Source organism: Vitis vinifera, chromosome 12 (assembly GCF_030704535.1).
Source record: "Vitis vinifera cultivar Pinot Noir 40024 chromosome 12, ASM3070453v1".
Lineage (NCBI taxonomy): Eukaryota > Viridiplantae > Streptophyta > Magnoliopsida > Vitales > Vitaceae > Vitis > Vitis vinifera.
In genome coordinates, this window is record NC_081816.1 from 14,245,671 (window position 1) to 14,267,938 (window position 22,268).

The 22,268-nt window shown below is 30.5% G+C and overlaps 1 protein-coding gene across 2 annotated transcripts; it reads right to left on the bottom strand.

The window, feature by feature from the left end:
• Window positions 1-296: 296 nt before the first annotated feature.
• Window positions 297-21,773, bottom strand: LOC100250179 (uncharacterized). Of its 2 annotated transcripts, XM_019223291.2 has the most exons (12): window positions 20,603-21,773; window positions 19,354-19,483; window positions 19,164-19,277; window positions 18,391-18,519; window positions 18,203-18,285; window positions 13,230-13,326; window positions 9,139-9,187; window positions 2,901-2,952; window positions 2,224-2,298; window positions 1,187-1,274; window positions 928-1,044; window positions 297-677 (listed from the first exon to the last, which is right to left on the bottom strand). In XM_019223291.2, exons 1-12 carry the CDS (start codon window positions 21,736-21,738, stop codon window positions 465-467), a joined length of 2,283 nt encoding a protein of 760 aa, XP_019078836.1. In that variant the 5' UTR covers window positions 21,739-21,773; the 3' UTR covers window positions 297-464. The 2 variants fall into 2 exon arrangements, with proteins under 2 accessions (XP_019078836.1, XP_059597321.1); XM_059741338.1 differs by lacking the exon at window positions 928-1,044.
• Between the last annotated feature and the right edge of the window lie 495 nt (window positions 21,774-22,268).

Consider the following 22,268-nt stretch of genomic DNA (forward strand, 5'->3'; position numbering starts at 1 on the left):
CTTTGGTTATGTGACAAATGAAATTGAATATAAGAAATCGAAGTCAATGACAAATGGTTATGTGAATAACATCTTGGTTATGTAGAGTTCTCCCATATTCAAGATTTCTTATAGTTTAATTTGTCAAACATATGGTTATGAAGTTGGCCTTTCTATAAATTTGTACAATAGTAGTTTCACCCTGACTATAAGATTTTCTCTCATTTTGGTAATTGCTTCGATTTTTATGTAATCACTAAAATATCCATCATAAGGTTGTACAATCGAATATCTAAATCAATATCATAACAAAGAAGTTTATATAAAGAAACCTAAATGGGTTTATAGTTTATAAATTTGTGAAATATGATTTCATCAATATCCTCCATCAAATCTTTTTGCTTGTATATATATACATATAAAGATTTTATCATGTTATCCACATATAAAGGTTTAGTAGGAAATCCTCAATGAAGATTTCAACCCTATTGAGAATATTCAATAGATGTAGGACTTCTAGCTTTGCGTTTGCATTTTGAAGTTGAAGTTGCAAGCATTCTAGTTTTAGATGAATAAGAGATTTCGATCATGTAGTTGTCATCATCAATAGGGGTATGTTGTTTCCATTTCATCCCATCAAAACTCATGTAAATATGCTTAGCTATCCCTTTGCAAAGCTCAAAGCGAATTTGGTGCACCTGAATTGAGAAGTAAACAAGAAGAACAACAATAAAAAGCAGAAGTTAGTCTATACTTGGACATTTGAAGATGGATATTATTAACATGTTGGTTTCATCATCACTACCACTATTGTAAATCAAAACTAAAACTTCAAATACTTATCAATATTTAGCATAACATATAGTTGTAACAAAAATTATATGATCAATGTTTAAACGTGTTTTAAGCTTGGTTTGATTGAGGAAAATATACATGCATAGAACTAACCTGTGCAAGACGAGTCCCATGGCAATTCAAAGGAAGAAACTTTTCCGCATGCCATGAATCTCTAAATCCTATAATCTCAAGAAGTCCATCATCCACAAAAGATGATGTAAAGTTTCTCTACAAATTACAATCCCATTAGAATTTTTTAATAAAACTGTTAAACAAAGAAAGATAAAGTTAGCTTGAATGAAACTGTATATATATAAAAGTTTCTATTTTTCATCTCTTTTGATTGAAAACAAAACATTCAAAAGCTTACCTCTTTTTTTCTCCTAAAATTTGGTTTGCCCCAAGGGTCTAGTCCACCAGGGAAACTAGGCATGTTAAGACAAACAATTGATCTTATGCTACAAATGAAAAAAAAAAAACAATTAGAAATATTATTAATGTTCATTCAAACAAGAACTAAATGCTAACAATAGATCAATTGCAAAAACTAAAAGCAAAAAAAAAAAAAAAACAACAAATAGTCTTGCAAGATATAATATAATTAAATTTTGTATGGTCATGTCAAGGAGAATGACATTTTCAATGAATGTTGTTGTAAAATATATAAACCTGAAAATATATTTCTTATTCATGTTAAGGAGGCTATCTAGTATTGATGTATTGAAGAATTAGTATACAACAAAAAGCATTTGAAAATCATTTCATTATTTGCTTTTATTATTGACCATGAAAAATGATCCACAACGAGATCAACTTTGTTGTGTGGATTTTCTTAAGGATGGTGATAATCCATTTTAGTTTTTGAGTTAAAATTTTATTGATGAATTAAACAATTTTAGGTCTTGCTTTTCTATAAATAACTTTGGTCTTCCTTATCCTCACTCAACTTTATTCTTTTAGCTGATTTTTAATAATTGTTGTCAAATCTTCATTAAGCTCCACTAATTCATCTAATATTCATTAAAATTTACTTATTGTTCAAGCATTTTACATTCTTGAAGCCTAAATTTAAAATAAAACCAACTCTAGATGAAAAGTTTGACTAATACCCATCCTTAAAGAAAATGCTAAACTCATTTCTTTTTCCTTGCAATATCATTTTTTTTTTCTATGTTGTAAGATGTTTCTTCATTTTCATAGTGGAAATAGGGCAGGTTCATGAATACTCATCACATCTACATCATTTATTCTAAGATAATTTTTCAACCTTGTCTTATATCTTAGAGGCACATATGCATGTGACACCAAACAATTAAAAAAAATAAAGATGATGTGACACAAAGATGGAAGTTACAATGTATGTCAACCTCAAGACAAAACTAATAGAAAATAATGTCATTATTTTACCTTCGAGGTAACTTTAACTTCTTCCATTGATGTTGTTGATCCTTGATTTTAACAATTATAGGCAAAGTAATGTTCCTGCATCAATGAAGTTATTCTTCTCACATTTTTTTCAAACAATAAAAGTAATAATATTAATATAGTAAAGAAAGTCTACACTTTTAAATATGATTATGGGAAAAATACATGATCTACACCATAACCAATTAGAAATGCTTGAACAACCTTAATCAATCTTAATAAATCACGTTATGGTTTAAACAAACTTCAAGAAATCATTCGTACCCATTCATCTCAAGCTTCAGTTGAACTCACAAAATTCAAGGCTATTACATTATTATATTTTCTCTTAGTAATATATTATAGTGTAAGTCTATATTAATGATAAAATAATTGTTGGCAACACATACAGTCACTTATTCGCATATTTTTAGTTCATTTTTCACTTATTTTAAAATTTCAAATAGTAGTACAGTCCTTATAGAAAATAAAAGCATTCTTACCTTTTACTAACATTCCATCCAAATTAATTAGCCAGTTAATAATATATCCCAAAGTAGTAAACATCTACCCCTTGATTATTACACTAAATTGGAAAAGTATTATAGAACATAGAAAATTAATTAAAAATAGTAGTATAATAATATCATAATGATAGGAATTGTACATCAAAAAGTTACCTTGGCCATGATTTAAAGTGAGAATCACCAAAACATTCTTGAGCATCCAACCCTAATACAAATATAAGAAAGATATAATGTCATATAGTTAAAGCATAGGGTATAAACAATCATCCTATTCTTATTGCATGTAATCTAATGCACAAGGAGCTAAATATTATCTGTATCCTTGTTGTGCCTAAATCTATAAACATTCCTAAATTTATTTGGCGTGGAAAATGTTAGAAATATGTGGAGAAAGAAAATAAAGGTAAGCGTGATAAATGATTACTTAAATGTAAGCATTCAAGTCATGTAGAAGACTTAATGTGATTTGTTCATTACTAAAATCATATTTTGCACTTGTTTAAAATTGAAGACCATATACTATAGATGATAAAAATGTGATGACTAAACAATGTGAAAATCCAAGTAGAATAATCACATAAATTTGACCACCTATATAGAATGAATTTGAAACATCCATATCTTACTTTTTAAGAGTACCATAAAAAAAATTAAAATTTCTTGCCTTTTTTACTAAGACACCAATAAGTTGATTCTAACGTGAAAAAATGAAAACCAAATAAAATCAAGTTTTAACTTATTCTAGATGAGGTCACAAATTATTAGTATATATATGCTTATTTCAACCATTCTAGATTAGATTATGTGTAAGACAAACTCAATACCACAAAAACATCATACTTTTTAGTTGAGAAGCTCTTTCACCACAAAATATTCTCAAACAAAATGTCTTACATGCTTCATGAGTGTTTTATATATATATAATCTACTTGGGATTAAGGGAAACCTAATTAAATTTCTCTTTTAAGCAACTTAGTCTCTCTCAACAAAAGTATCATATCCAAAATTATCCTTGTTATTGACAACTCCACATTTTGTATATATGTATACACACATATGTGCATATCTAATTTCTTGTTAGTCTTTATAATTGGTTAAATTTTTCATTCACAATCAAGTATATATCATCCATAGATCTCCTTCCATGTGCATATATAAATTGGCTAACCCTCCTGAGTACAAGCAATGTGTGAGCCTACTATGCAAAATGCTAATAAACTTTCCTTAGAAGCCTCTAATATGTTTGGTATCAATATGGAAGTCATCACTATCTTTATATTAATGGAGGTATCAATAGCTTTATGATAGTATAACATTCTTATCTCCTTTTAAGAGGATTGATAACATATTTCTTCATATAGGACTTTAATCATGATGACATATTTACTTGCCTCCTATTAGGATAAATCCCTTAAAAACATGACCTGATGTAATAATAAATGGATTTCAATATTATTTAAAGATGATTTTGGTTTCGCATTCACTATCATTGTACATGAGAATACAAAATGAGACAAACACATGAGATGGCTCAAAGAAAGAACAAAAAAATCTTTCTCTAAGAAAAAATAAATAAATAAAAAGTACTCAATAAAATTATCTCAAGTTGAGTGTTTTAACTATAGAGGTAAAGGGCACTTTCATTTAGATTTCCCTATTCCTAAAAAGAAAAAGAAAACATTGCAAATGACTTAGAGTGATTTCGAGTCTAATGATAATGAGTCTATAGAATCAACTAAAAGTGAAGATAATTGGTAGGGTGGATCCTTATTATGAAGACAGTAGGTAGCCATTTAATTTGCCATCTTAAGCCAAATTTTATTTTGGTTTTTATTTGCTCCATGCTGCCACTGCCAAATCCCCATTTTTACACTAATAAAATCTTGCATTTTTTCTTCCAATAAGAGCCTACCTATATTTCAACTAATGGAAGCAATCTTTGGCCTTCAATTATTGCATATAAATAACAAGCTTCTAGTGATCATTTGGTGAGACAAAAAATTCCAACCATTGAGAGTTGTGTAGAAAAGTGAGACAAAAAGAGCACTAAGTGATAAAATTTTGATGATTACGAGCATATCCTAGGGTGTGTTAAACTCAAGTAAGGATAATACTTGAGTAATATTTTGTCCCAATTTTATCACATAGTGAATTCTTTTCTCATCTTTGCCCAGTGGAGGTTTCCCTCATTATGAGGGTTTTAGCACGTAAATTAGGTGTTCCTTTTTATTTGTCACTTTTATTTTATGTGGATTGGCACTGCCACCCATTTACTAATTTAAATTTCTGAAGGTTGACATAGCCACCCAACTGCTTACTTAGGTGGTGTTTGTTTTTTGGCTGAATAGAAAAAGCCAAATATTTTGGCTTTTTCTATTCAGCTAAAAGTACCTTATTGATACTAACCAACATAATTAAAGTGAACTTATTATCAATAAGTTTAATTTAATGATGTTGGTTGATGTCAATGAGTTACTTCTAGCTGAATAGAAAAAACTAAAATATTTGGCTTTTTCTATTAAGTCAAAAAACAAACATAACCTTAAATTTCTAAAGGTTGACATAGCCATCCAACTTATTCATTTAATTTCCTATGGATTAGCATTGCCACCTAATTACTAATTGACAATTATGGTGGATTGGCAAAGCCACTCAAATATTACTTGTTGTAATGTTTAATAGGTCACACGCATTCCCAACAACTGGTATTAGAGCGTGATTAGGAAGTTCAAGTTCGGGTAGAATCATGGCCGAAAATTATTTGGGTACCATGATTAAATTTACAGCTACAAATTACTCATTTTGGAAATCCATGATGGAGGATTTCCTCAATTGACAAGATTTATACGATCATATTGAGGGAGATAATGCTAAGCCAAGTGAAATGCCAGACGCAGATAGAAAGAAATTAAAGAAGAAAACATTGGGTTCTATTTTCCAATGGGTGGATATTAGTCTTTACAACCATGTTGCCAAAGAGACGAATCCCCAAACTCTTTGGAAGAATTTGGAGAGCATGTATGAGACAAAAAAACGTACAAACAAAAATTTTATTAATGCAAAAGTTGATAAATTTAAAGCTAAAGAAGGAATGATCATTTGTTGAACATTTGAATTATTTTGAAGGTTTGATCACTCAATTACCTATTGCAGGCCTTTCTCTTGATGATGAGACCCAGGCATGCTTGCTACTCAGTTCATTACCTGACAACTAGAATACTTTGGTGGTACTATAGGAAATTTAGCCCTAGAAGGAAAAGTCACATTGGGTATGGTTAGAAATAGCATATTCAATGAGGAAATTCAAAAGAAGGATTTGATGGGCAATGACACACATGCCCTTGTCACAGAGAACAGGGGTAGAAGTAGAAGCAAAGGACGTTATGGGCAAACAAATCAAGAGGCAGATCAAAGTCTAAAGAGAAGATAAAATGTTATCATTGTGGTAAAATGGGCTACATGAAAAGGAACTGTAAATTTCTAAAACAGGGAATAGACAAGAACCAAAAGCGGGTAGACGATAGGAATACCACTACTACCACCTCTACCAGTGACAACAAAGTGACCTTACTCTACAACCAAGAAGATTGTTTTCATGTAGCAGATCAAGATGACGAGTGGATAGTGGCTCAGCAGCATCATACCACTATATTAAAAATAGAATATTTTTCCATTTACAAAGTGAGAGACTTTGATGTTGTGAAAATGAGAAACACAAGTGTTTCTCAGATCGTGGAGATTGGCGACATCTGCACATAAACAAGTACAAGGTACACATTAACATTAAAATATGTGTGACACTTTCTATGTCTACGTTTGAACCTAATTTCTATATGTATGCTAGACAAGGATGGATATAGCCACTTTATTGGTAACAACAATTAGAAACTCACCAAAGGATCTTTGGTGGTGGTGTGAGGCAAATTATGTTGCTTATTGTACAAAACACACGTGAAAGTGTGTGAAGTCAACTAAATGCAATTGAAGATGATGCTTCTCTAGATTTATGGCATAAATAGCTGCTGCATATGAGTGAGAAAGGGTTATAACTTTTGGCCAAACAGCCCCTCATTCCTATAGCCAAAGGCAATCAAACCCCTATGACTATTGTATATTTGGAAAGCATCACAGAGTTTCATTCCAGAAGAATTCCAATCAAAAATTGGAGAAATTGGAATTAATGTATTCTAATGTTTGTGAATCCATGGAAATAGACTCGTTGGGCGGTAACAAATACTTTGTTAGTTTTATTGATGACGCTTCATGGAAAACGTGGGTATACCTGAAGTGTACAAAAAAAATCAGGTATTCCAATATTTTCAACAATTTCATGCCATGGTAGATAGAGACGAGAAATCCACTAAAGCTTCTTCAAATAGATAATGGTGGATAGTACATCTTTAAAGAACTTAAAGAATATTGCTCAAAGCATGGAATCAGACATGAAAAGACGGTTCTTGGTATGCCACAGCACAGCAGCGTTGTTGAACGGATGAATCGAACTATTATGGAAAAATTCTAGTGTATTTTGAAAATAGCTAAACTTCCTAAGTTATTTTTGGGTGAAGCTGTCAACACCGCTATTTACCTAATTAATAGAACACCATCAGCTCCTTTGGACTTTGATATTCCTGAGAGAGTTTAGACTGGAAATGATGTTTCATACTCTCACTTGAAGGTGTTTGGATGCAAAGCATTTTTACATGTACCTAGGGAGCAAAGATCAAAGCTTGATGATAAAACAATTCCTTGTATTTTCATTGGATATAGGGATGAGAAATTCAAATACAAGTTGTGGGATTTAGAAAAGTAAAAGATAGTCAGAAGTAAGGACATCGTGTTTCACAAACACGAGACCATTGAAGATATGGAGAAAAACGTGGGTAGTGCAAAACTCACATATGAAGGTGTTGCAAATTTAACACCAGGGCAGACTTCATTAGAGGGTACTACAAATGAAACAAAGATGAAAGGATCAGAACAAGGAACAAAAATGGAAAAACCAACCATTGGGGATGAGAAAAATGTAGACGACAATAATACAAGAGGTGCTAACCAGGGGAGCAAACCCTTCCACCAGAAAAAGAACCTCAATTAAGATAAACTACTGGAGAACTTCAATCATCTACAAGGTATCCCAATTCTAAGTATATTTTAATTACTGATGAGGGAGAACCTGAAAGCTTCTAGGAAGTGCAATCTCACAAAGACAAAGACTATTGGATAAAATTCATGCAAGAAAAGATGAATTCCTTGTGGAAGAACCATACATACAAGTTTACAGAACTACCAAAGGGGAGGAAAGCACTCAAGAACAAATAGGTGTTCAAACCAAAGAAAGACAACGAGAAGTTGTTAAAGTACAAGGCTCGATTAGTGGTAAAAGGATTCGGTCAAAAGCAAGGTATTAATTTTGATGAAATATTTTCATCTGTTGTGAAAATGTGTTCAATTTGAGTTATACTGGGATTAGCAGCAAGTATCAATCTCCAATTGGAGCAACTCGACATAAATACTACATTTTTGCATGGTGATCTTGATGAAGAGATCTTTATGGAGCAACCAGAAAGCTTCAAGGTTAAAAGGTAGGAGACCATGGTTTATAGGTTAAAGAAAAGCCTATGTGGATTAAAACAAGCACCATAAAAATGGTATAATAAATTTGATTCTTTCATGATGAGTCAAGAGTACAAGAGAACAGTTGCAGATCCATGTGTATATGTTCGGAGATTCCTTGACGATAAATTCATCATTCTCTTATTATAAGTTGATGATATGATGATTGTAGGACAAGATGCAGATATGATTTGGAAACTAAAAAGAGAATTATCAAAGACAATTGACATGAAGGATTTGGGTATTGCAAAGCATATCTTGGGGAAGGAGATCCTACGAGATATAAATTGACAATTTTCTTCCATTTCTTATTAATTATGATGAACTTATCTTTATAGGTCTTAACAACTAAAAAAAATTTGAGGTACCACAGAATTGAATTTAGGAAGGTAAAAAGTCATCAAATTTGAGGAAATGATGTATTTTTGGTATGGTAAAGTTTTTTTAAATGGTAATTATATGCAAAAGTGTTGAAAAGGCAATTGAAAATAGCTTGAAACTTGTGAAATTGGATAATGTACTTAGTGGAAGTTCAAATAGATAAGAGGGGCATTCAAATAGTTTGTTATTTTTTAAAGTTTCAAATTACATTTTGAATTACAAAAGCCTTGATTTTAAAGAGATATAAAAATTGGAAACTCTTCATATTTAGGGTTTAGGTTTCTTGAGTATAGATTTGTTTCTTTCAACTTATGTTTCCTAAGAACATTCATATTATAATGAATTGCATAATATTTATGAAAAAAAAAAAAAGTACAAGCAAGCTAAACCATACCTATTATAAGATAGTTCCAAAATCTCCCACAAAGATCTTTGTCACCTTCCTGGTAAGATATCATCATAAGAAGTACAAATTAGTAAGTTAAAAAGTCTTATCCACTTCAAGCATTAATTCAAATAATGAATTATTCATTAATTAAGTTAAAAAGTCTTACCAATAAAAGAAAATGCTACCATGTAGCTAGTAAAGAAAATGCATATTATACATTTTTTTTTAATATCTCCCATATACATAATTTGTAATATCTAAAATTATTTAATTAAAAGAGGTGGAGCAAGTTTAAACCCTCATAAGTCAACTGAAAATGATGCCCAATCAACTATTTATACTAATGTGACTACTATAAAAATAGGAGTACACATGTATGATATGTAGATATATTTTGAAGCACAATGGTAGATAGCAAAAAGTAGGGGAAAGTGTCTTCACCCATTGAAATATATGTTCCACCTTTATGGGTGTTTGCTCAAAATAATGCTCGATAAACTATTTGTACTAGGAGAGATAGAGCTATTACCTAGCCTTAGTTCAGACTCTTGAGTATACATGGGTTCAATGGTAATTGTTCTTCTTGTTGAGTAAACTTACAATGGTTTTATAACAATAGTTTCTAGACTAATGTTAGCAGAAGGATCCAATTCATTTTTTTAAAAACTGGTTTAATTCAAGCATTGTGGCATTAGGAAAAGATTAGATCATGTAGTCTATGTCTCCTGAGTCAATGACCCAAGAGCCAATGAAGGATAAATATGAGGCCCTTAAAGTATGAGAAATCAAAGATTGCCTTAAATTATGAGAAATAGAAGACTTACTTGTTTGTGCCAAAGAACACATAATTATTTATTCAGAGTACCAAAAAATATCTTAGCCTTTCTATCTCTTCTTTGTTTAGTTCTCCCAATTCTTCACTATTGAAACTATGTTTTTCTTAAGGGCCTCCTTCAAAATTTGCCATAATTTCTTGATTACGATTTTTCCATGCTTTATTTTCCCTATTCTAATCCAAGTTTTAAGGTTTTCCATTAAGTTTCCTATACTTCTCTTTGGTGTTTTAGGGCTTCTAGTAGTAAGTACACTAAAGTCCTTCACGATTGAGAATTTTCAACTTATCAAGACGCCCAGTTTCTCTAACAAGATTTAAGTTGAATTTGTTTGGCATTATAGCAACCATGGAAAAACCATGAATAAAATACGGTTCAAGCATCACACCTCTTTGATTTTCTTTAGCACAAATGATGGAGATGATTTCATTCATGGCTAGAGGCTCCTCTTTTCCTAGCACTTAGACCCATACTTGGTTAAACTATAAATTGGGCCTAGCAAGAAATTCAAAAATTCATTCTTTTTCTATAATTTTTTTTGGCACTATTGCATCTTCACGGCATTTAATTTGAATGTTATGGTAGTAGTCAATTTCCTATCACAAATTCTTCATAATATTGGCAAGTTTAATTACAAATCTAGTTCCTTATTTTATAGTTGAAATCTTCACCTTGATTTGAAAATTTGAGTAGAATCTCATATCTTTGAATAGGTTTGTTGAATGGCTTTGTAAACCTCCCTAGTTGTTGTAAAAAACATACATGTTCCACTAATTTTAGGGGACATTGAATTCCATAACCAAGACATGATCATAGAATCCTTTTCATCCCAACTCTAAAATTTTAGATTTCCAAGTTTTAGTCATATGCCAATTAAATGGTTCAATTTTCCTTTACCCTTTAGGGAGGTTCACACTAACTAAGAATATTGAAGATAATTCTTCTCAATAAGGTGCTAAGTAGCTTGGAAGTTCTACAATTCCCTCATGGTTTAGCTTAGCAGCGCTTTGAATGTCGCCTTAATAGAACTCTGGTAGCAGGAGTATGGTTCAATATTTCAAACATAATAGTAGTGATGAATGGAGACAAAACGAATAATAAATAAATCAACAATGAAACTCAAGAAATCAAAACACCACAAAAAACTTCAAATAAGGATAGGTAGCACTCAAAGTTTTCATCAAGCATACAAAGAAACCAGAGAAAGCTTTGATACCATGTGAAATTCTAAATTAAAATCAAGAGAATGTATTAAACCAACTTCAATGTATATGTATGTATGTATGTATGTATTAATTAAACAAACTTCAGTGTGTATTATTATTATTATCTATTTTACCATTTTTTTTTTCATATTTATGTAATTTTCATAATTTTTTGTTTTAAAAAGACACACACACACACACACATATGTATGTATGTATGTATTAAACCAACTTCAATATGTATTATTATTATCTATTTTACCATTTTTTTTTCATATTTATGTAATTTTCATAACTTTTTGTCTTAAAAAGATTTTTTTCCAAATTTTTGTTCAATTTTTTTATATTTCCTAATATTTCTATAAAACTTCACTATTGATATTTTCATAATTTATGATATTTTAGAAACCAAAAGATTATAATTTCTTTCATAGCTTAAAATACATGGAAATTTTACTAAAAGTGTGATCAAAATCAATTTTTTAAATGAATGTCATAAAGAAAAATTATATATGAAACAAATCATGGGTTATAAAGTAAAAGGAAACAAAAATAAAGTTTTGAATTGTACAAAAGCTTTATATAACTTCAAGTAGTAATGGGTCAAGATCATGGAATAGTATTTTGATAGATATTTTCAATATAGTATTCTTACTAAATATCTTGTGACCATGTGCTCTACATATAGAAAATAAAAATATGAAATACTTGATTTTTACCAAAAATTATCTAAGCACGGAAGTGCGAGATAGAGGAAAACATCCAAATCAAGATTACATCAAAAGGGATCTACACTAATCTAAACTAAAACATGAAGAAATCAAAACCCTAAAAATATATCAAAGAGGCCTTAAGACAAACCCCTTTCCAACTGCAAAATGGGATATTTATACCATTCCAAGGTTGCCTTAACGTGGAGAGATGTTGAGAAATTTTAATCCCAAAGATCTAAAGGATAGGAGAAAAATTCCAAAAAAAAATGTGTCCAAGCATAAACAATTATTTTAATAGAGCTGGTGTCACCCTTAGGAAAGCATTGCACCCAAAGTGGCAATAAGCAAAGGGGAGGTTGCAAATTTGGGCACCATGGGTCATCATCCCAAAATGGAAAATGGCATTATGCATTCTCTCCTCCTCCCTTTCCCCTTTCCCCTTCCCCCCTCCCCCCTCCCTCCTCCCTCCCTCCTTCCTTCCCTTTCCTATTTCATGTCCTTGTACTCTTCTCACTCCATTTCAATACTTTGACTAAGCTCCCTTATATGCACTTATTCACTCAAAATAGTTTCAAGACATTAAAAAATAGAGAAAAAATGTAAGAAAGTTAGAGCATATGCAAGGTAGCACAAATTTGACTGATTGGACAATACAATTGATGCAAATATCACACAAAATTTGATTTCTACTTTACTGTCCCAACAATATTTAACATCAATCAATGTGTTTGTTAGGTAATTTGACAAAATTTTTAAAAAAAAAAAAAAAAAAAGCTTAACATGCTATAAGAAAAACCAATTGAGATCCAAATGGACCATAAATTAGCATCTACATTGGCAAAAAATATGATGTTCCATGATCAAAACAAAAACATTGACAAAAGATATCCTTTCTTAAAAAAAAAATGCATAATGAAGAAGTAAGTGGAATTGAAGAACCTTGGTACTCATGATTAAATTTTTGACATATTCGTAAAAGTATGAATATTTAATAAGTGCATTGTGCTAATTGATTTTTATATTAATTGTGGAGACAAATACTATAATATATATTAAACTTTTTAATGTTACTTTAACTCCATTGATTGATGGTCCAAGCATATTTTTACTTGGCTTTTTTACTTTGATTATAGAAACTTGAATATGGAAATGACAAAGTTTATGCTATATATTAATAAATTTACTATAAAATATTGATACAACTACAAAAACAATCATGATCCCAAAACATATGCATTGTAAAAAATTAATGCATTAATTATTTGTGCAAAAGCAAAGTTCTCAATTTGCAAGCAAAATATTTGTTCTCTTGCAAATTAAAAAAATGTTATATGACAAAACATTACCATGAGCAATAAGTCGTCTTCAGAAACATGTTGAACGCGAAGAGTCTTTGGTATCTCAAGACAATCTGGAATTGATGTCCTCATTAGAAAAATCCAACTGGAATAGATTCAAACTAAAATCATTTAAATTTGGCCCTTGGAAACTTCCAACAATAATTAGAACAAGAATGTGAATTCTTAATTACCATAAAACAATGTACTCGGACTAATCAAATATCAATTATTTAAGAATGTGTAATAATGGTAATCTTCTATTATGAAATGTATACATTTGTCAGTGTTGGAAAGTAACTCAAATTTCTAATTAATATATACTCACTTCTATGAAGAATATTATATAGAAGATCTCCTATGTTGCTATGTTATTACAATATTATAGTTTTTTTTTATAGGACAAGGAAAGTTATTTGGAACGTCTCTATAAATATTCTAGGTTATAAGGGGGGGAAAAGAAATAAGATGAAATGGGTTTGTCTACATGCTAGATAGAGATATGAGAAAGAGTAGAAGACGCCTAATGAAATGAAGACTCAAGGTTCAAGATGTAGATATAAGGAATAAAGAAATATGAGATTTTTTAGGACTTGACATTGGTATATAAGGAACAAAGGTTCAAGATCTGTAATATTCTCTATAATATAGTAGAATGATTTCTCTTATTAGTAGATATAGGAATTATTTTTAAACTATGCTAAAACCTTTTATTCCTTTGTGTGTTGTTTATTTTATCTTTATATTCTAACACTAATATATCAGCACTAAAGCTTTCACTAGTACGAAAAATTGGTGTCAAAGCTCAAATTGAGAATTCTAGAAGAAGCAAAGAGAACAAAACAGAAAAGAAGATTACAAAGGAATTTTAGTTGAAGGTAGAGTCAGTTGTTCTCTCATCAAAATGTGATACAAGAAATGTGTTTTCTTTATCCAAGATAAGCATAGCTTCTCCTGCACACTTATTCCATCTTAAAAGGTAGAAATGATGAAGTGTTTGAATGATTTAAATCCATAGCACATGACGGGATCATGGCACATGACAAGACTGTGATGCACAAGGGTAACAATGATATTTTAGGAGTGTGGCGCACAATGGAAGTTATGATATATAGTAAGGATTTGATTCACATATGTTTATTAAAGTGTGTATCAAAGATAGATAAAAGATAAACTTGATAGAATTTGATCAAGATGATAAAGAGTTCAGATTTCCTTTTAAGATGGTTCTAGTTAGTACTAGATTAATGTTTGAGTTAATTAAAAGAAAGCCAATATGCTTTGTACATTGCATCAAATGAAAAAAAATAAAAATTAGCACACTCTTTACATGATTTTAATGCTCTTTGGTTGAGAAATTTCTAGACAAATCCACAATTTCATATTAAGGCAAAAGCATTTATAATGTATACGATTATAAATTTTAGTAACTTCTAGTGAAGTGATCTATCTAAATAAGAGAGTAGTATTTAATAAATAAAATAAACCTAGCTCATTAAAAACCACAAAAGTATCCTACACGAGCTCCCACTAGAAAGAACTTTTCAATTCCAAAATCTTGTACTTGAAAGTGTTTTGGAGTTTGATGCAATAGAGAACACTATAGAGCACTTCAAGAATCAAAAAGAGCTTTTGGGCAGCCCAAAAGTTGCACCAAAATGGTGCTCCAATTTGAAGGATGCTTAATATGGAATTATTTAGTTAGAAACAAACGATAATATATATAAATGAAGTGAATTGCCTAAGGTTTTGGTCAAGTAGAAATATTCATTATTTTATTGACTTTAAAAGGTTTATTTGATCCTATGTTGCAATTAATTAGGACTTGAAATTAAGTTACAAACTAAACTTCCATTTCTAGCTAAGAATTCAATAGACTAATAGATTAATTGCGGCTCGAGTGCAAAGAACTATAATTTTCCGAGCTTAGAACCAACTAAAATTTGGTTAATGTAGCAAATATCTAACCACATTAATGCAGAGATAGATGTTATCGAAGATCAAGCAACTGGGTCGTCAAGGTTTAAATAGTAATCCCTTTAGGCCCGCATATGGAGCATGTCACCAACCACAATGGAAGGAATTAAGAAGGCATATCTTTTTACATAATAGTAACCAATGGAAGGCTTTTTTTTAGTCTTTTGTTTTTTCTTTTCTAAGACCATGAGTGGTGGATTAAGAAGAATTGAATCATAATTAGGGGAATAGATTGGTTCTATCCCATAATATAAATTTGAATATGTACCAAATGCTCAGCTAAGGGAGTAATGCTATTTGTTAATTGTTGATCACATTGAAGCTTGAAGCTCAAAGGTATAGGACTATGGTGAGGCAATTGGTACGGCTTATATATATTATGCATTCTGTTAGTAACATTCAAACACAATTAGCATACTATGATTTGTAGATTCACGGAGCTAACATCTCTCTGAAATGTAAAATTAATTAAATAAGATTAGATTTAGATCTTTCTCATATTGTTTCCAGTTTCACAAGGGAATGCCTACTGTGGACTGCTAGACAGATTGCAAAATTAGTCAACATATATGGCAATAGAATAATATACCATAGGAATAACTAAGGTGCATTAGGCATAAAAACCACTGACAATGACATATCTACAATGTACCTAGTTAGACATTTACCATATCCATCAGTAAGGAAATGTTAAGCGCCACTAAGCCTCTATTAACTAGACCATCACAATCCAAACTTTTCACCAAAAATGAATATAAAGACTGAAGAGATTAGTTTTCTGATATTGGACACAAAAATTGAAGTGCAAGCAGTTGGACCATGTTAATTAGCTTTCTAAAGCATGCCATCCAAACAACAAATGAAATTCAAAAAGTCACGTACCATTTTCCTAACTATAACTCAAATTTCTAATTAATATATACTCATTTCTATGAAGAATATTATATAGAAGATTTCCTATGTTGACATGTTATTATAATATATATATATATATATATAGAATAAGGAAAATTACTAGGAATGTCTTTATAAATATTCTAGGTCATATGGGGGAAAAAGTAATAGGATGAAATGGGTTTGTCAACATGCTAGATAGAGATATGAGGAATAATAGGAAAACACCTAGTGAAATGAAGGTTCAAGATTCAAGATGTGGATATAAAGAACAAAGAAATATAAGATTTTTTAGGGCTTAATAGTGGTATATATTTTTCTACCTTCTGTAATATTTCCTACAATATAGTAGAATGATTTCTCTTATTAGTAGATATAGGCATGACTTTTAAACTATGTTAAAACCTTATATTCAGTTGTGTGTTGTTTATTTTATCTTTGTATTCTAACACTAATATATTAGCACTAAAGCTTTCACTAGTATGACAAATTGGTATCAAAGCTCAGATTGAGAATTCTAGAAGAGACAAAGGGAACAACACACATAAGAAGAGTATAGAAAGAATTTTAATTGAAAGTAGAGTCAATTGTTCTCTCATCAAAATGTGATACAAGAAATGTGGTTTCGTTATCCAAGATAACCATAGCTTCTCTTGTACACTTATTACATCCTAAAAGGTAGCAATGATGAAGTGTTTAAATGATTTAAATACATAGCACATGATGGGATTATGGCACATGACAAGATTGTGATGCACAAAGGTAACAATGATATTTTAGGAGTGTGGTGCACAATGGAAGTTATGACAGGGAGTAAGGATTTGATTCACACATGTTTATTAAAGTGTGTATCAAAGAGAGATAAAAGATAAACTTGATAGAATTTGATCAAGATGATAAAGAGTTCAGATCGATTTCTGGTTCTAGTTAGCACTAGATCAGCGTTTGAGTTAATTAAAAGAAAACCAATATGCTTTGTACATTGCATTAAGTGAAAAAAAAAAAAAAAACTGGAAAATTAGCCCGCTCTTCACATGATTTTAATGCTCTATAGTCAAGAAATTTCTAGATAGATCCACAATTTCATATTAATGCAAAAGCATTCATAATGTATTAAACTATAAATTTAGTAACTTTTAGTGAAGTAATCTATCTAAACAAGAGAGTATTATTTAATATAAAAAAATCAAAAGAGAGTACTATTTAATATAAATTTTTTTTTGAAACCTATCTCATTAAAAAGACTTCCACAAAAGTATCCCACTAGAAAGAACATTTCAGTCCCAAAATCTTGTACTTCAAAATGTTTTGGAGTTTTATAAGTGCAATAGAGAACACTATAGAGCACTTCAAGAATCAAAAAGAGCTTTTGGGTAGCCCAAAAGTTGCACCAAAATGGTGCTCAAATTTGAAGGATGCTTAATATGGAATTATTTAGTCAGAAACAAACGATTATATATAAATGAAGCGGATTGCCTAAGGTTTTGTTCAAGGAGAAATATTAATTATCTTATTGACTTTAAAAGGTTTATTTGATCCTAACTTGTAATTAATTAGGACTTGAAATTAAGTTACAAGCTAAACTTCCATTTCTAGCTAAGAATTCAATAGACTAACAGATTAATTGTGGCTCAAGTGCAAAGAACTATAATTTTCCAAGCTTAGAACCAACTAAAATTAGGTTAATGTAGCAGATATCTAACCACATGAATGAGGAGATAGATAGATGTTATCGAAGATCAAGCAACTGGGCCGTCAAGGTTTAAACAGTAATCCCTTTAGGCCAGCACATGGAGCATGTCACCAACCAAAATGGAAGGAATTAAGAAGGCACATCTTTTTACATAATAGTAACCAATGGAAGTCTATTTTTTTTTTCTTTTCTCAGACCATGAGTGGTGGATTAAGAAGAATTGAATCATAATTAGGGGTATAGATTGGTTCTATCCCAAAATAAAATTTTGAATATGTACCAAATGCTCAGCCAAGGGAGTAATGCTATTTGTTAATTGTTGATCACATTGAAGCTCAAAGGTACAGAACTATAGTGAGGCAATTGGTAAGGCTTATATATATTATGCATTCTGTTAGTAACATTCAAACTTTATTACCTGTCTATCAATATCTCTTCAGCATCGTATAATTTAGTCAAGTAAAATGCGGGCCTAGCATCTGTATCAGAAAGTTGATTTCCCTGTCAAGTAGTTAAAAAAAAACCATCTCTTTTATCTCTTTATGTAGTAATAGAAATAGGATGAAGGTAGCAACTTATATGAAAAGATGATAATTATTGTATTACCCATCCAAGAGAAATTGAAATGTTAACTTGTGTTCCCAAAGGCATCACACCAATTGGCGGTGTCGAATGGAGTTCCATATCATAGACTGCTTGTAAAACCCGATTTGTTGTAGCATCACCACCAAAAACCTGGTGAAGTATATATATATATATATATATAGTAATTATGATAAATAAAAGAAAAAAAGATTTTAATAAAATAATTAATGCATTTGTTTAATATTTTATTAGAATAAATAATTATTGAATTTGAGAGAATTCTCCATTTTAAATTTCACTCGTGTCATATTCACTTATATCACTTATGTCATTTTAATTATATCTCTATTTTTATAATTATTGACAAACTGGAATAATGATGATTCATACAAAAATTAATTTTCTATGCTAATTAATAAATTTTTTTTTGTAATTTTTTAAATTAACATAAGCAACTTTATATTTTAAGTGGATTAAAAATTTGAATATAAGATAATTTAAGTAATTAAGAGTGGTTTATCATTTTAGTTTTCTGTGAATATTTGAAATAATTAATAAGGTATGGGTCGGATGAGATAAAATTATGTTTGAGTTTGAGCTTAACTGTTTGTTTTATTTTTTTCCTAGTATTACTAGAGTTTGAATGACGCGCCCTTAGAATTCTAAAGAGCCGAAGCCCAAATTGGGCCCAATTCAGTCACAAGATTCAATTGGGATGTTAAATTACAAAGGAAGCCTTATAATTGAAATTTGAGACAAGATTAAATCTTAAAGATCACAACTACTCAACTTACCACCATCCTCAGTCTGTCTGGAACGTCAAAATCACTTATCTCCCATATTTCTTTGAAAAACTCTTGAATGTGATGTGATGGCAATTGAGGAACAACCTCTGAAATGTCACAAACCTGAAAAGTAAAGTTATTCAAAGCAGCACTAAAACAAATCCTCTGAATCAATCTTGAGGGTGCTTTAAAATCTAACCCTTTTTGTGGCCCAGTTGCTACGAAGAGATAGGAGCAAATCGTTCCCCTGATTGGCGTCGTCTTTGGGGTTGATCATTACATAAAATAATAGTTTCCTTTCTCCTAGTAACTCATGTATGTGATCCCAACTGCCACAGTTAATACACGTTTAGTATATGAAAATAGGAATTGGAAAGCCATGAGTATGGTTGAATGCCCGAGTAGATGATTTAAAGAAACATAAGAATCCCTCACTTATGTTAAGGATTATCAAAAATTCTTATAATATAACTAAAACAATCTAACATCTTTTAAATTTATTAAATAATACGCCATATATATCTTCCATTTTTAATATAAAATTCAAATATTAATACCTTTTGTATAAACTATGAAAAAATAAATGTTATTGATTTTAATTTTTTTTATATATATTTTAAATTTCTAAAATAAAATATTTTTAATTTAATAAAATATAAATTATATATTTATAAAATCACAATTCAAAACTATAAATTGGCAAATTTTCAAATTCAATCTTTTAAAATATTATTTATAAATTGAAGTAATTCAAAACAAAATTCAACAAAAGAGGCAAAAATTCTTTTTCTACATTTTCTACATGAAAAAAATTCAAAAATACTTGCCCACAATCTTATAATTTTTTTCCTATTTAAATTTTATAGTCTCCATAAAATCTGGACAAAAGTTAAAAAATAAAAATATATATATAAAAAAAACCCATAGGCTTCAAGAAATTCTCAAAAATCAAAGAACATAACTCAAAAGGACTAACTAAATAAAAAAAGTTACAAAAATAAAATGAAATTAATTAACATTATAAATGAATAGACTCTAATGAAATCACTTTTGAAAAATAAAATAATCTAAAATATGATATTTCTTTTTTTAAATTTTTCCTTTTTATATATTTTGTATTATTATTATTTTTAAAGGAAGAAAGAGATAATTGCATCATCTACACATAATTTAACCCATTCCTTTAATACGTTATTTGGTAATTGATTGTTTATTTACATATACAATCTAGAGTATTAATCAATACATTACACCGTAAACTTTCTTATTTAAATCTCAAAAAATCTTAAATATATATATACCAACAATGTGATTAGTATATGAAAAATGTGAAAATATGAAAATAACAACCTACTTAAAAATCATGTGACCATCATAAAAAAATATTAAATTAGAAAGGTGGTATATAAAATATACGTAAAAATCAAGCTGAAAGCATAGAAACTTACTCCCCTCCATAGGTTTGGTTCTGCATAATAGTGGAGAACGTTGTTGCAGCTGACGGGAGACCATGAGAATGGTACGTCATTTCATCCTTCATTTTCACCACAATGGGATGCTTCTCCGGAAGCCTGTCCGTAATATGGCCCCAAATAATCTCATTGGAAAAGGGCTGCATACGATATAAATTATTGGGCCCAACCATCCTCTTTGCCACACCATGGAGTCTGGTTGTAATGATGATGATTCTGGGCCTGCGCCTTCTACTCTGAATTGATTTGTTACACCACTCGAGTCTCTCCTTTAACCTGAAGTACCAGTCCAGGTTGATATCCCAAATTCCATCAAACACTAATATATAACTCTGACTCCCCAATGCTTTGCAGAGGGCGTCCAATAGCTCCTCCACCTCCACACTATCCCTTTGCCCACCATCACACTGCTTCAGCATAGCCTTGTGAATCTTCTTAAAATCTATTTCTCCTTTCTGTATCGCTTGTAAATTGATCCAAATTCTTCGGGCCATACGACTTCGGTCGAAAACCATTCGGACCACAAGGGTCTTACCGCAACCCCCAATCCCCACAATTCCAGTTTCCTTACTAAATCCTTCTTCATCCAATCCACTTGTACCCAGAACCAATTTTTCTATATTTTTGACTTGGTCTCTAAAGTAATAGGAAGAATAACGGTCTATCGTTGGTCCATCAAATGATAAAGAGCCAGAAGAAGAAGAAGTTGTGGCTACATCCGTGACGGCAGAAAGGGAAGTCTGCTCTAGCTTTTTCTTGATGTGAATCAGCTTCCTTTTTGTTTTGCACAGAAACCATAGCTCAGGCAGAGAGTAGTGGTCTTGCCTTTGCCCTTGCCCTTGCTCTTTCCCTTGCCCTTGTGAGGAATCCTTGTTGATTTTCATTTTGCGCTTTTCCAGGAAGAGAACGCAGTCGGTCAATGCAATGCTGAGGTCGTAAAGACAATCCTTCATTCCTGTCGACGGCGTGATGCTTTTAGTTTCCAGAAGCTTTCGAATTTGTAGAAAATAAGAATGATGGGGGATGTCATGAGGTGGAGGGTGTTCCTCCTCTGCTTCTTCCAATTCATCCATGAATTTGTTCTTCAAAAACTGAAGAATATCTGCTGACATTTGGCTGTAAAAACCTAATCTCCCAACTCTCACAATTAATATTTGCTTACATCGGCATAAGGCTTTTCTTGTACAAATGAAGAGAATTTCTTGTGGTCTAAGGAAACGGACAAGAATCCAAAGTAGGGCATTTAAAGAAAGAAAGAAAAAGAAAAAGGAAGGAAATTAAAGCAAAAGAAAGATATTTATGCCGATACTTACTTGTTTTACACTCCAAACTACATGGAATTCCCATTGGTGATGATTCTCGGAATTTATTTCCATTTTAATTGTTTTTTTTTTCATAATTTATGTCAATTCTAATTGAAAATAGTATATATATATATATATATATATATATATATAGTATTTGAAGTTTACAAAATTAATCTTAAAATTATAGAAAATGTAAAATGTAAACTATTTTATTGGTATTTCAACTTAAAAACAAAAAAAAAATAACAAATCTAAGTGAAAATATTTTGTCCAATATTTCTATAAAATTTAAATGAAAATAGTATTATGGATGCAATCCTATCTTACAAATGAAT